The sequence below is a fragment of the Neofelis nebulosa genome, chromosome 3, assembly GCF_028018385.1.
Source record: "Neofelis nebulosa isolate mNeoNeb1 chromosome 3, mNeoNeb1.pri, whole genome shotgun sequence".
Lineage (NCBI taxonomy): Eukaryota > Metazoa > Chordata > Mammalia > Carnivora > Felidae > Neofelis > Neofelis nebulosa.
This window is the reverse complement of record NC_080784.1, coordinates 132,511,812-132,525,741: the sequence shown is the minus strand read 5'-3', so window position 1 is coordinate 132,525,741 and position 13,930 is coordinate 132,511,812. Positions and strand designations below refer to the sequence as shown.

Sequence of the window (13,930 nt, the reverse complement as noted above, 5' to 3'; positions counted from 1 at the left end):
TTGATAAAGTTGCTTCCTGTTCTTTTATTTACTGGAAATAAAAAAAATTATAGGCTTATCTACCAAAATTAATAATTAATTAAAAGTTATTTATTTTATTTCAGTAAAGATAGCCAATAACAATGTCAGGGCAATAAAGATATATTGGCCTAATTTGTGAACTGAGTAGATAGATATTCACTTTATGTAGGACCAGCAGCATAACGCGTAGGATTCTTTTAGTGGATGCGTAGATATGCAAGCTCATTAAGCCGGCTTCTATGGGCCATAAAACCAATGGAATTCACTGAACGGCTGAGCAGGTGAAGTCTACGCATGGTGATAAAACCAGTGGACTCAGGCTAAGTTCTCCTATAAGAATAAACCAATTGCAATTAACTACTCCTTTTCATAACCTGTTTCATACTAGGGGTGGGACAGACTGGCACACTGGCTAAATATGGCTGTATGTCCTTTGACCTTTGTTATTCTATTATAAATACCATGTAGCCAGAGTGTTCCCCTACCTAACCAACATCAGAAGATAATTTATCATCTTATGAATGTCACAATAATATTATTCAGATTATAGTCAGTATTTGCAGAATAGTAAGTTCAGTTAGTAGAATGAAAAAACTGTATATAAATGTCATTTAAAAATGTAATCTTAATTTTCATACTGATAACTTCCTTTGAAGCCTAATAATAGTAATATTATAATAATATAATATTGAATACTACTTATTAACACTCAGTATATCACAGGCACTATAAAAATTATACTATATATTAGCCCATTTAACAATACTTATGAAATAGCTGTCATTGTTGTTATTGTTGACGATAAGTAAACTAACCCTCAGAGAGATGAACTGACCTATTCTGCTTAAGTTCGTGCAACTAGTTCGTGATGAAGCCTCGCCCCTGGTCTCTTGGACTCAGGGCTCAGTCCTCAACCACTATGCCCAGAGATTGTGTAGTAACGTTCACCCGCCTTTCTCTTCCTTCTGCTTCTGTTCAATGCATCAAATCTATCTCAGTGTCTGGCCATACCTAAATATTCCAGATGGCCAGGATTGATACTCACAGAGAGTTTCCTTTCTCGAAGATCCAAATATTGCCATCCATTCCTGCACTTACCAGGAATTAAAGGTGCTACTTTCCAGTTTGGATTTTCTGTGATATGGCCAGTGGGCAGTTGTCACTGAAAGTCATCATCAGTGATTCACAAGATCTTTTTCTGACTGATGCAATAGAAGGGCAAAATTCAGAGTCCTCATCCCTATCACTTCCTTGTGAGCCATCCCCATATTCACCTACATTAATCATGATTCCTCCTAGGCCAGTGCTGATAAGCTGTTCCAGTTGAATTACTAAATATTTGATTGTGTCTACACAATATTCCCATAGACACCAAGAGGGTTTTATTTCATCTTTGAAGATTTGTTTGTACAGCAATTGGCAGACTTGTCCCTGCAGAGAGGGTTTGGCTGCTTGCCTTCTAAGAGGAGCTGAATTCTGCTGCAACACGTCAGCAGCAACATCACTGAGGACGCGCACGCCCTCATAAAACCACTGACTTTTTTTTGTGACCCTTTCCCAGTGCTTACCAAATATACTTAACTCTCATCATAAACTTCTTTTATCCATAATTGCCCCTTTAACCACTCCTCTTAAGAAAGATTACATTCTACATAAGACTTGCTGGTGTACTAAATACACTTCGTAAAATTATTGCTGAGGATATAAGTGATTTAGAAGAGAAAAATAGGAGCCTGGATATTTAACTGTTTTATACCACTTTATAACCATATCTAATTTTTGTGACTGTGCATTGAGACAGTTATGATGACTATGGAGAACTGATTTTGGAATCAGGAAACCAAGATTCAGGTCCTGTCTGGCAATGTATTTATTTCTAACATGTCATTTATTTTTCTAAAACTTGCTTTCTTATTATAAAATATAGAATAATATATCTACCTCAAAAGTTTGTTTTGAGGATCATGGAACTAACTTGTATACAATACTTCATTAAATTAGTTACATCCATATGACACAATTTTTTTAGCCATACCTGATGTTTATGGTTTTTCTCTAATATTTTCAATTAACACTTGACATATAATCACTTACATATATCAACATAATTTACAGACTCATGGTATTCCATCATTCCCTATCTTTATAAGTCACTGTATTTTAAATTCAACATATGGGGGTGCCTGGGTGGCCCAGTCGCTTGAGCTTCCGACTCTTGATTATGACACAGGTCATGTTCTCACTCTCATAGTTAGGAGGTTGGAGCCCACATTGGGCTCTACAGTGACAGCATGGAGCCTGCTTGGGATTCTTTCTTTCCTTCTCTCTCTATCCCTTCCCTGCTTGCTCTCTCTCTCTCTCTCTCTCTCAAAATAAATAAATAAATATTAAAATAACTTCAACATATGTTTATAACTGAGTTAATGCCTATCATATAATGATAACTCAAAAAGAATAGGATACAAAATGTAAAGGTGTAAGTGTAAAAAAATGTATCTGTGTTAACAATTGCTGAAAAATACCTGCAAAAAGTTTAATAATGGTCTTTTCCAAGGTAATTTGTACTCTTCATGTGTTTTTCCATATTATAAAAAAAATTAACATTTTCAAATATACCTCAAGATAACGAATAAGTTGGGGCACCTAGGTGGATCAGTTGGTTGAGTATCTGACTCTTGATTTCAGCTTACATCATGATCCCAGGATCCTGGGATTGAGCCCTGTGTCAGGCTCCATTCTAAGTGTGGAGCCTGCCTAAAATTCTCCATCTCTCTCCCTCTGCCCCTCTCCCTGGATTGTACTCTCTCTCTCTCTCTCTCTAAAAAAAAAAAAAAAAAAAAAAAAAAAAAAAAAAAAAAGATAACTAATATGTTGACTTCTGTACAAAATAGTTAACTGTAAGCTAATTAAATTTTGAAGGACAAGTGCTTGAATTTAGAATTCATGATATATAAGGTCTCCAAAACCACACACAAGTTTGGTGATCTGCCCGAAGTACTCATGGAACTCGGCATATAGTTATGCACAGAGCTAAGGTTTATTATAGTGAGAAGATACCTGATAGAATCAGAGTGGGCAAATGATACAGGCAGAGTCTGGAGAAATCTTGTACCAGCTTTCTTATGCTCACTCTCTCCTATAAAGGAGCACGCTTGTGTGTGTTCTTTCTCTAGTCCCCCTTGCCCCCCCCCCCCGCCACACACACAAATGCAGTAACGTATGTGCAATATTTCTTACCAGAGAAGTCCTTCAGATGGTCAGCACTCAAGGGTTTTATTGGGGCTGTCTTAGTTAATTCAGGCTGCTGTAACAAAGTACGATAGATTAGGTGGCTTATAAACAATAGAAATTTATTCCTCACAGTTCTAGAAGCTGGAAGTCTCACATCGGTGCATCATGGTTGGGTTCTGGAGAGAACCCTCTTGCAGGTTGCAGACTGTACATGTCTTATATTCTCCCATGGCAGAAAGGGAAGGAGTGACAGAGCTCTCTGGGGTCTGTTTAAAAAAAAGGCATTAATCCCATTCATGAGGACTTCACCCTCATGACCTACTCACCCCCCACCCCCAGAGTCCCTACCTACCAATACTATCAGACTGGGGGGTGGGGGTCAGGATTTCAATGTATGAATTCTTAGCCAACACAAACATTCCATCTATAACAGGACTGGCCATGTAGGCGCCCTCTGCCTAGCATCTACCACAACTCCAGACTCTCAGAAAGAAAACAGATGTTCAGGATACCCACATTATTTGTACAAAAAGTCGGGGCACGGTGAATGACGCTTACCAATTAGGAAATGGCAAGAAGCCAAGTGCCCAGATGTGGGCTAAGGACAAAACCTTGCAAGCAGGCCTCTCTAAAGCTAGCAGTCTCAGGCCTGCTCCATTAATTCTTTTCTGTTCATGATCGTAAAGATATTCATTATGTCAGAATTGATTAGCAAGCCTGTCTGCTGGGGATAGCCTCCCCAGTTTGTGTCAATAAAACATACCAGTGTTGGAGAGAATATTAAATGTACTATTTTCGTTCATGGATCCCGGGAGAAGAAAAGACTCCCCAGGTTTCCATGTGATTCTCCTTCAGATGGAAGGATGACAATTGAGGAGAGGATGCTGACAAAACTGACAGGCCCTTCCTGTACCTTGTCTTGTAGTAAAGTGTCCATGGTATCTGAGGTGAGCAGGCAGAAACCCATGTGTTTGATACTCACATCTGAACCAAAATTTGTAACACATGGTCTGACACAAAAAAGGAAAGGGGACAGAATACCAAGTCCCCATTTACACAGACACCGAACATGCTTAGGTTCTTTCTCCTGAATCACAGGAGCTATTTCTACAATAGACTATTCTTTGGCACCCAAGAGCTGAAAACAGATTTGATTATTAACTGGTCCATAACTAAGGGCTCCTGGGTGGCTCAGTCGGTTGAGCGTCTGACTTCGGCTCAGGTCATGATCTCGCGGTTCCTGAGTTCGAGCCCCAAGTCGGGCTCTGTGCTGACAGCTCAGAGCCTGGAGCCTGCTTCAGATTCTGGGTCTCCCTCTCTCTCTGCCCCTCCCCTGCTCATGCTCTGTCTCTCTGTAAAAAATAAGTAAACATTAAAAAAAAATTAACTGGTCCATAACTAAATACAATGAATAGATGTCTTTGTACTGGCATCAAAAACACTATAAATTGAAAATTGCACATGATAGTATGATTTCATACATGAGTTATCAAACACGAGAAGGAAAGTGTAGGGATTATTAAATCACATATTGTGAACTACTGTCTGAGCAGACATTATAGTTACATCTTGACAAAAAATTGAAGCATAAACATAATAGCTGTACCAAATTTTAACTGCACATGAAGTTTGAGAAACATTTAATTGTCAATTTCACTATACATAGCTTAAAAGTGACCCTGAAAAGAAGTAATAAGTATTTTATTATAAGATTACTTTGAACTATTCAAATATGTTTATGTTGAATACCATTCTTTGGGGGCGAAAATATGACATGTCACCTTTACTGATATCATTATTGATCGATTTATTTTTTTTTAATTTTTTTAACGTTTATTTATTTTTGAGACAGAGAGACAGAGACAGAGTATGAACAGGGGAGGGTCAGAGAGAGAGTGAGATGCAAAATCTGAAACAGGCTCCAGGCTCTGAGCTGTCAGCACAGAGCCCAAGGCGGGGCTCGAACTCACTGGCCGTGAGATCATGACCTGAGCCGAAGTTGGATGCTCAACCAACTGAGCCACTCAGGCGCCCCGACATTATTGATCGATTTAAACTCAAGACTCTTCACCTCCAAAAAATTACCCATAATATCATTACACAGTGTATGGAGAATTAAAGAAATCAGTGAAAGAAAGCTATTGCATGGCATTGTGCCAGAATGATAGAGGAACCAAAATATACATCTACCTTTTACCAAAAAAGGAAGCCATTTTTATGGTTAATCAATGCTCCTTTAAGAATTCTTTTCTAGACTTTATAATCATAAGCAAGTGTTAAATTTTAAAATATGTATGGATATTTAGATTTGAGAGGCATCAGCATAAAGACAGTGTTTTGAAACTCTGGGTGTGGGTGGGATAAGCCAGGGGAAGGTATGCATTCTACAGAGAGATGGGAAATAGAGCAGAGTCAGGGGAACAACATCCTCCAAGGGTGGTGGAGAAAGAGAAGTGAGGAGAGAATAGTGAGAAAAGAGCAAGAAGTAGGACAAGCATACCTCAGGTGGATGTTAGCATCTGATTCTTGCAAGATTCTGCAAGACTGCCGTATTATTGGAAGTTATGAAAAGTACCCAAGTAACCCAAATAGTTATCTGGGTACTAATAAGATGGCATCAACTCTACTTTCCAAATATCGCCTAAAATCAGTGACTTTATTGTAATCTAAGAAATGTTCTTAAAAATCTCAAATTGCATATCTACCTCTAGATCTTTAAAAATACCTTCCTAGATTAAAGGTGCGGTAAAGCATCAGATAATTTTTATAATTCGGTGTTATATTACCCCAAAGTGTTGTGCTCAAACTAATTTAAGCAGTTTTTCTCTTAGGGTCAAATAGCTATCTTTAGAATTATTACTGTTATTTGAAAATACTAATAGTTCCTAACTGTTCGATTCAATTCGACAAATATAACTGAGTGCTAAGTGGAATCAGGTACTGTTCTAGGTATTTTGGACACATCATAATGTTGTTGTTTTTTTTTTTTTTTTCAAAAAAAGCTATCTTCCTGAAGTTTACACTCTCGCAGTGATAGAGGAAAAAACAATTAATAAAAATATAAATTGCATTATATGTTAAAAGGTAATAAATGCTATGCATAAAAGGAAAAGCAGAGAAGGTAAGGGAATCAGTGTACTGCAGGATGCATCAGGATATGCTGGGAGCAGATTACAACATTATTAAATAAGATGATAGGATAGGCTTCAGTTGATAGAAAAATAGTGAAGTCGGCAAGAAACTGGGAATATAAAGATAAATTGAAAGCAAGACTCTGGCTCAGAGACTTTGTAGTTTTGTTTTAACAAAAGTTGATCATAGAGGATGTGCCTAGAGAGCAATGTGGCATTTGGTTGTTGTTATGTTTTATGTATTTTTATTATTTTTAAAATGTTTCATATGCTGATGAACACTACATAGTTATAAAACTATTTTGAATGTGAAAGAAATATACCAAAGTATGTACTAAGCACTAAATGAATGCTATATGTTTTCATTATTATAAGGGTTTCATTTCTTATTAAGAACTGGGTGTTTGGGCAAATCTCATGTAAGAGGGAGATTTGGGCTGAACATTCATTAATCAACCATTTACATCCTGTGTTGAGTATACTATGTTCAGATTCATTCTCTTGGTAACAAAGATTTTTTTTTTTAACATTTATTTATTTTTGAGAGACGTAAAGAGATACAGCACAAGCTGGGGAGGAGCAGAGAGAGAGGGAGACACAGAATCCAAAGCAGGCTCCAGGCTTTGAACCCTCAGCACAGAGCCTGACACAGGGCTTGAACTCAGGAATCATGAGATCATGACCTGAGCTCATGACCTGAGCTGAAGTCGGATGCTTAACAGACTGAGCCACCCAGGCACCCTGAAGATTTTTAAGCAGGAATATGGCTAATCATGTATGTGCATTATTAAGTTTGAGTTCTTTAGACAGACCAGTTAGAAAATCATTATAACAGCTCTGGCATGAATAGATGAAGACAGGAATAAAATGGAAGCTGGGAGTATCGGTTAAATGTGAATATATATTTAGTAGAAATTATCTAATTGAAAATACAAAGACTTAGAATGAAGAATAACAGCAAAGTTTGAATAAAGCATCAATCCCATAAAGATTTCCACTAATGGAAATAGGAACATTAAGGAGGAAGCACAGATATATACAAGAAGGGAAGTTTAGCCTGTGATACATTAGTTTAAAAATCAATTATTTCTGCAGCGGCGCCTGGGTGGTTCAATCAGTTAAGTGGCCAACCCTTGATTTCAGCTCAGGTCATGGTCTCGTGTCTCATGGTTTGTGAGTTGGAGCCTGGCATCAGGCTCTGTGCTGACAGTGTGGAGCCTACTTGGGATTCTCTCTCTCCCTTTCACTCTGCTGCTCCCTGTCTCTCTCTCTCTCTCTCTCTCTCTCTCTCTCTCTCTCTCTCTCCCTCTCTCTCTCAAAATAAATAAATAAACTTAAAACAAATCTACTATTTCTATCAAAAGTTCATAAGTTAATTAGTAATGTAAGCCTCAAATCAAAAACTGGTTTGCAGGTAAAAGTTGGAAATTACTTGCACAGAGGTGATGTTCAAGGACACAGAAGTAAATTAGAAAGCTAAAGAAAAAGAAAAGAAGATAAAAACATGGAGATATCCTATGTTTGATGAAAGCGAGAAAGAGAGAGATCAATGAAGGAAAAAAAAGAGAAGGAGTGATAATAATCAGGAAAGTATATGTATCACAGAACTCAATCTTTAAGAAAAAAAATGAAAACAAACAAACAAAAAGAAACATAGGGATGTGGAAGGATGCACAGTCTGTGAGTTTTGACAAATGCAGTCATATGATCACCACAGCAATCAAGACAGAGAACCTGTCCATCACCCATCACCCCCTCCAAATTTCCTTATGTACCTTTGTAGTCAGACTCTACCTCTACTCCCAGTCACTGGCAACAAGTGGTCTGTTGTCTTTCCTCACAGTTTTATCTTTTCCAGAATATTTCATAAATGAAACGCATGTACGTAGGCTTTTGAGTCTGCCTTCTTCCACTTAGTACACTAGGTTTGAGATTCATCCGTGTTGTTGAATGCATGCCTTTTTATTTCCCAGCAGCATTCCGCTGCATGCACGCACCACAGTTTGTTCATCCATTTCCCAGTTGAAAGATATTTTGGTTATTTCCAGTGTGAGGTGATTATGAATAAAGCTGCTATAAACATTCATGCACAGGTTCCTGTGTGCTCACAAGTTTTCATTTCTTTTGAATAAATACATAGCAAAATCATAGCTTGCTTGTAAAATAAGCATAGTTTTACTTTTATAAGTAATGGCGAACCACTTGCCATTTCCACTAGTAATGTACAAGAATTTCTCCACAACCTTGCCAACCCTTGGTATCATCAATATTGTTTATTTTACCATTCAGTAGGTGTGTAGTTGTATCTAATTGTGATTATATTTTGCATCTTCCTAATGACTAATAGTGTTGAACACATTTTAATGTATTTGTCATTTTTTAAATACTGTTTTTGATTAAATGCTATGACTTTTAAGAAAAAGGTGAAAACAGTTGATGATATCAAATAGAAACATTTAATTCCCTAGGTCATGTCTTAAGATAAGTGAATGATAGGGGCTCCTGGGTGGCTCAGTCCGTTAAGTGTCTGACTTTGGCTCAGGTCATGATCCTGTGGTTTGTGAGTTCGAGCCCTGTGTCGGGCTCTTGCTGACATCTCAGAGCCTGGAGCCTGCTTCAGAATCTGTGACTCCCTCTCTCTCTGTCCCTCACCTGCTCATGCTCTGTCCTTGTCTCTCAAAAAGTAAATAAGTGTTAATTTAAAAAAAAAAAAAGATAAGTGAATGATAATTTAATGACAAGGTTAGAATAAGTCTTCTGGGACAGAGCGAATACATTTGCGAAGGATAGCAGATAGGATTAAATGAGTTTTAAAGCTATATTTGAAAGGCTGAGAAAAAAGATCCCAGAAAAAGTATCAAGAACAACAGATGTGAGTTAAAAAGAAGAACAAAAATAAAAACTGATGACTTGAAGGAAAAGTAGTAAAGATGGTCAGAAACAGTATTTCCATCCATCTATCCACCAATGGATAGAATATAAGTAATTAGAACAATGAGTTTGGAAACTTAATACAAGCAAATAAATACACTTCTCTAAGTTGTTGGCAAGGAGCATATGAAGCAATTTTAGAGCAATGGAAGGATAAGCCTTATTTGAAAGGAACAATTTTACACTGTAATTAAACACTACCCTGTGAGTCGATCACTGGGCTAGATTCGGAGAACATGAAAACAGATGAAGCCAGTGCTTTGACATAGAATTCACATTTCTATAGGTAATGAAGAATCATTGAAGTTTTTAAAGCTAGGAAGCAATGAGCTAGGTTTTAGAATGATAGGTAACAGTAAATGGAAGGGTTTAATAACCTATTCACTTGGTTGAGAAATGATGTTAAAAAAAGTGTAGGCCAGTTTGAGACATTTTTAAAAAGATAATACATACATGTAGCATTTTCCATAATGAGAAAAACAGTTTATGGAATATTGAAGAAAATATATCAAAATAATTTAAACCTATTTTTAATTGTGTAATATATATTTTCTTTGCAAAAAAATTCTAATAATACAGGCATGTAGTTTGGTCACATTATATGTGAATTTGAATTACTTCAATATGAATTATAATGTATATAAGATATTTACAGATCTCACTTCTTGAGAAAAAGGTTAAACAAAGCAAATAACCCTAAATTTAAAAATCAACAATCAGGATTAGAAATGAGTAAATTGTAAGCTGTTTACACTTTTGTCACAAGGTGGCGCCATAGCGGTAACTGTGGCCAGTAATGTATTCCCTAACCTTTTCTCTGTGTTTACATAATTATGAATTACCTTTATAACCATATTTATAATTTGAGGTTTTCTAAATAATTGAAATTATTCTATATCTAATGAGTGAACTGGAACTTTCTGCCTTCGGTAAATCAAATGGGTCAGAAATCTATCTCATTCTTTAACTGCTGTCTAATATTCCTTAGGGAAAAGATACCTATAATTTATTTTACAATGAAATGGTCATTTAGGTGTCTTATAGTTTTTCACTAATGCAAATTATGTCACAGAGAACATTTTTTTTAACAATTCTCTTTGTATACATAGGCAAATGTCTCTGGATTTTATATTCTTTCAGGAGAAATTTCTGGCTTTGAGCACATGAGCCTTTTTAATTCTGATAAATATGGTTAAATTGTTCACTCAAATGCTCTAACAATTTAAGGTCTAACCAACATTGTATGAGAATGCCCATTTTTTCCATAACTGAATATTTTCTGTCTTCTTAAATGTTGCAACCTGATATAAAAATGGTGGTGAAAATTTACTATTCCTTAATTAGTGAAGTTGAATAGGCTTTAAAAATGTTAATGAACTTTTGTGGGTTTTGTTCAGTATTTGGCCAGTTCATATCACTTGTCCATTTTTCACTTTTTTTCCCACAATCCTTTGGATTGATCAGAGCTTTTCATATCTTATGGATATCGTTCGTTCGTTCTTTGTGTTTGTCAAAAAAATTTTCTCTTAATCTGTCACTCATCTTTGAACCTGATGATGATTGACTTTCACTGCGAATGTGTTTTGTTCTTGGGTAGTCAAAGGTCAGGATTTTCTCTTATGGCTTCTGGATCTTTGTTTTGTTTTGCTTTGAGTTCTCCAAAATCTTACAGTTCTACAAAGATATTCTTTTCACTTGATTGTAATATCATTGTATGGATTGTTTGGGTTCCTGTTTTTGTTTTTTTTATTTTTTATTTTTTTTACGTTTAGTGTTTTTGTATGTGGAAAGTACGTTTTTACGAATATTTAATTTGTATTAGCATCATGTATGTACCCACGTTTTTTCTTCTCCAATGATTTGAAGTACTACCTTTATCAGTTCCAATATATATAAATCTGTGTCCAGATAGCCTATTCTGTTCTACAGTTAAGCAAAATCTTAACATTTTCACACAATGGATTGTCCCCACTTTGAATATCACAGAATGATTCTCACTTCGAAGAAGCAGTAAAAGGAGCTCAGAGAGTTAAGAGGTTTGATGAAGTCCTGGGACTATACTGGCGGCCAACCTGGGCCTGGAAACCCATTTTTCTTATTTCTGCTTCAATGTTTTTCCCATTCAGCTGCAAACTATAATTTAAGATCAACAAGAAAATAGGTCACTTTCAGCCTCTCTTATCTCGATTCTTTCTGTTTCAGAAACAGAGGGGTATTCAGACTGCAGTAGGTCCCCATGCCAGAACGGAGGCACATGTATAAACGGAAGGACTAGCTCTATCTGTGCCTGCCGACATCCGTTCACTGGTGGTAACTGCACCGTCAAGCTGGTGGACGAAAATGCTCTGGCTCCAGGTAGGAAAGCGCACGCAGCCTTGGATTCGCTCAATGTCATAAAAACATTGTTTGAAAATATTCGCAAATGATTAATCTGGACTCTTGTGAGGATTAATTCCTTTTACTTCTGAAATTTACCGAATGACATACATAGTTTACAAGCGGAAATGTCTGTCAGGTAAATCCATATTGATGTACCCTTGTTGAAATTTTCAATTTTGATATAATAGAGGCAGTCTTTCTTTTTCTTGTACATCTTAAAAGAAAACATAGACGTACATACCTGATTGATATAAACTTTCTTCTCAAACAAGTTGATAAAGAAATATACCTTTGATTCATATCAGATATGGTCATTTAAATGAAGCTTTAATAAGTAATTAGCAGCATGTCTTCTATGAAGGTTAAGCTAACAGTGCCATTGTGACTGGATGAGACTTAGAATATGCTCAGACGTACTAAGTAGAACCAAATGCCTTTTTTGTCCATTTACCTTCGTAAGTATTGCTTGTTACAAATTAAGAGTGTACCATTTCTGATTTTTATAAAAGAAAATATGTGCAACATTTAAAATATATTTTCTTTAATGATGGCAAAAACATATTTTAACTCAGGCTTTCTTCAATAATATGCTGCATGCCAAAGAGTAAATGTTTTAGTCTATTTTTAAATCTCAGCCTTTGTAAGTACATTTGGCATTAATTACATAGAAATGTGCTTTTGTCTACTTCTCTATAGTGCATATGACTTCGTCTGGCTTCCGTTTTAGCCTCTAGAAACTGTTTGACAAGGTGCTGGAAAAATTGTTTCTACATCATGTCAGCTTCAATTCCTACTAGGGGCTTTAAAACATGCTCGCATAACATAAGAACCATAGAGTGCTTTGAATTCCTTTATCTCTGGAGAGATCAAAGCAACACGCAAATTAATCTTTGAGGCATTTCTATGAGGGATGTATTAAGCGTTATTATCATTCTAGCCGGATCTGAATGGAGAAACTGAGGCTCACAGAGTGCAAATGATTTGAGATAAGCCAGCCAAGAGGCAGGCATATCTGCCTATGCCCTTGTTAAATCTGATGAATGACCTTTTCCCTGCTGGTAGCCCTTTTTATAACTGAGATAAAATGATAAAGAAATGAGGAAAGACAATATTTAAAAAAAACATGAAAACTGACTCCACTTTTTTTCCTCTAACAGATTTTTCCAAAGGATCTTACAGATATGCACCGATGGTGGCATTTTTTGCATCTCACACATATGGAATGACTACACCTGGTCCTATCTTATTTAATAATTTGGATGTCAATTATGGAGCTTCGTATACTCCAAGAACTGGAAAATTCAGAATTCCATATCTTGGGGTGTATGTGTTTAAGTATACCATTGAGTCATTTAGTGCCCATATCTCTGGATTTTTAGTGGTTGATGGAAGAGACAAGCTGGCATTTGAATCTGAAAGTATTAATAGTGAAATACGCTGTGATAGGGTTTTAACTGGGGATGCCTTATTAGAATTAAATTATGGGCAGGAAGTGTGGTTGCGACTTGTAAAAGGAACAATTCCAGCCAAATTTCCCCCTGCTACTACATTTAGTGGTTACTTGTTATATCGTACATAAATTAGTATGAAAGACAGACTATCACCTTCACTGAGAAGCAGCCAGAGTTTTCCTTTATCTTTGCATGCACATCTGCTCTGTTTTTGGCTTTCTACATGAAATGAAAATCAACTTTTCTTTTAATCTGAGTAAGCCTGTAAGTTTGTTTATGTCATAAAATTATTTCACTATCTCTAGGATAACCTGTATACGAAAAAGTTTTGCTCGTAAAGAGATTTAGTGACACAGAAAACGAAGTGCATTTGTTGACATAATGATTTTTGTCTTCTCCAGTTAAGTAGTTTTAATATAATGTAATATGATTAAATGGCAATCACTCGATTTTGTCAGTCACAGTAGTCTCTACAATAAAATACTTAGCTTTTGTTATTCCCTATGTATATAAATATATAACATACATTTCCTAAGTTCAAAATTCAAATAAATTACTGAAAGACTGAGAAGTGTTTTTTTGTTGTTGTCTTTTTAACTTTGATTTTTACTCTTCATTATTGGGTTGATCAGTTTTATATATTAAAATTTTCATTTGTAATCAAACTTAAGAAAGTTGTATTTGAAACTTGAAATATGCTTAACTACCATTCTCTGTAATTTAGAGGTTAAAGTAATAATTGACAAATAGTGGAACATTTACATCTATGTCTAAGCATGTATAAGT

General features: G+C 36.0%; 1 protein-coding gene across 3 annotated transcripts in view; it reads left to right on the top strand.

Moving 5' to 3' along the window:
• The window catches only part of MMRN1 (multimerin 1), a 67,389-nt gene extending 53,674 nt beyond the window's left edge, over positions 1–13,715 (top strand). For all 3 annotated transcript variants that reach the window (XM_058721907.1, XM_058721908.1, XM_058721906.1), the window contains 2 exons: positions 11,517–11,669; positions 12,851–13,715. In XM_058721907.1, coding sequence (XP_058577890.1) covers positions 11,517–11,669; positions 12,851–13,272 — 575 coding nt within the window. In that variant the 3' untranslated portion in view covers positions 13,273–13,715. The remainder of the gene's footprint in view (positions 1–11,516; positions 11,670–12,850) is intronic.
• Positions 13,716–13,930: the final 215 nt, after the last annotated feature.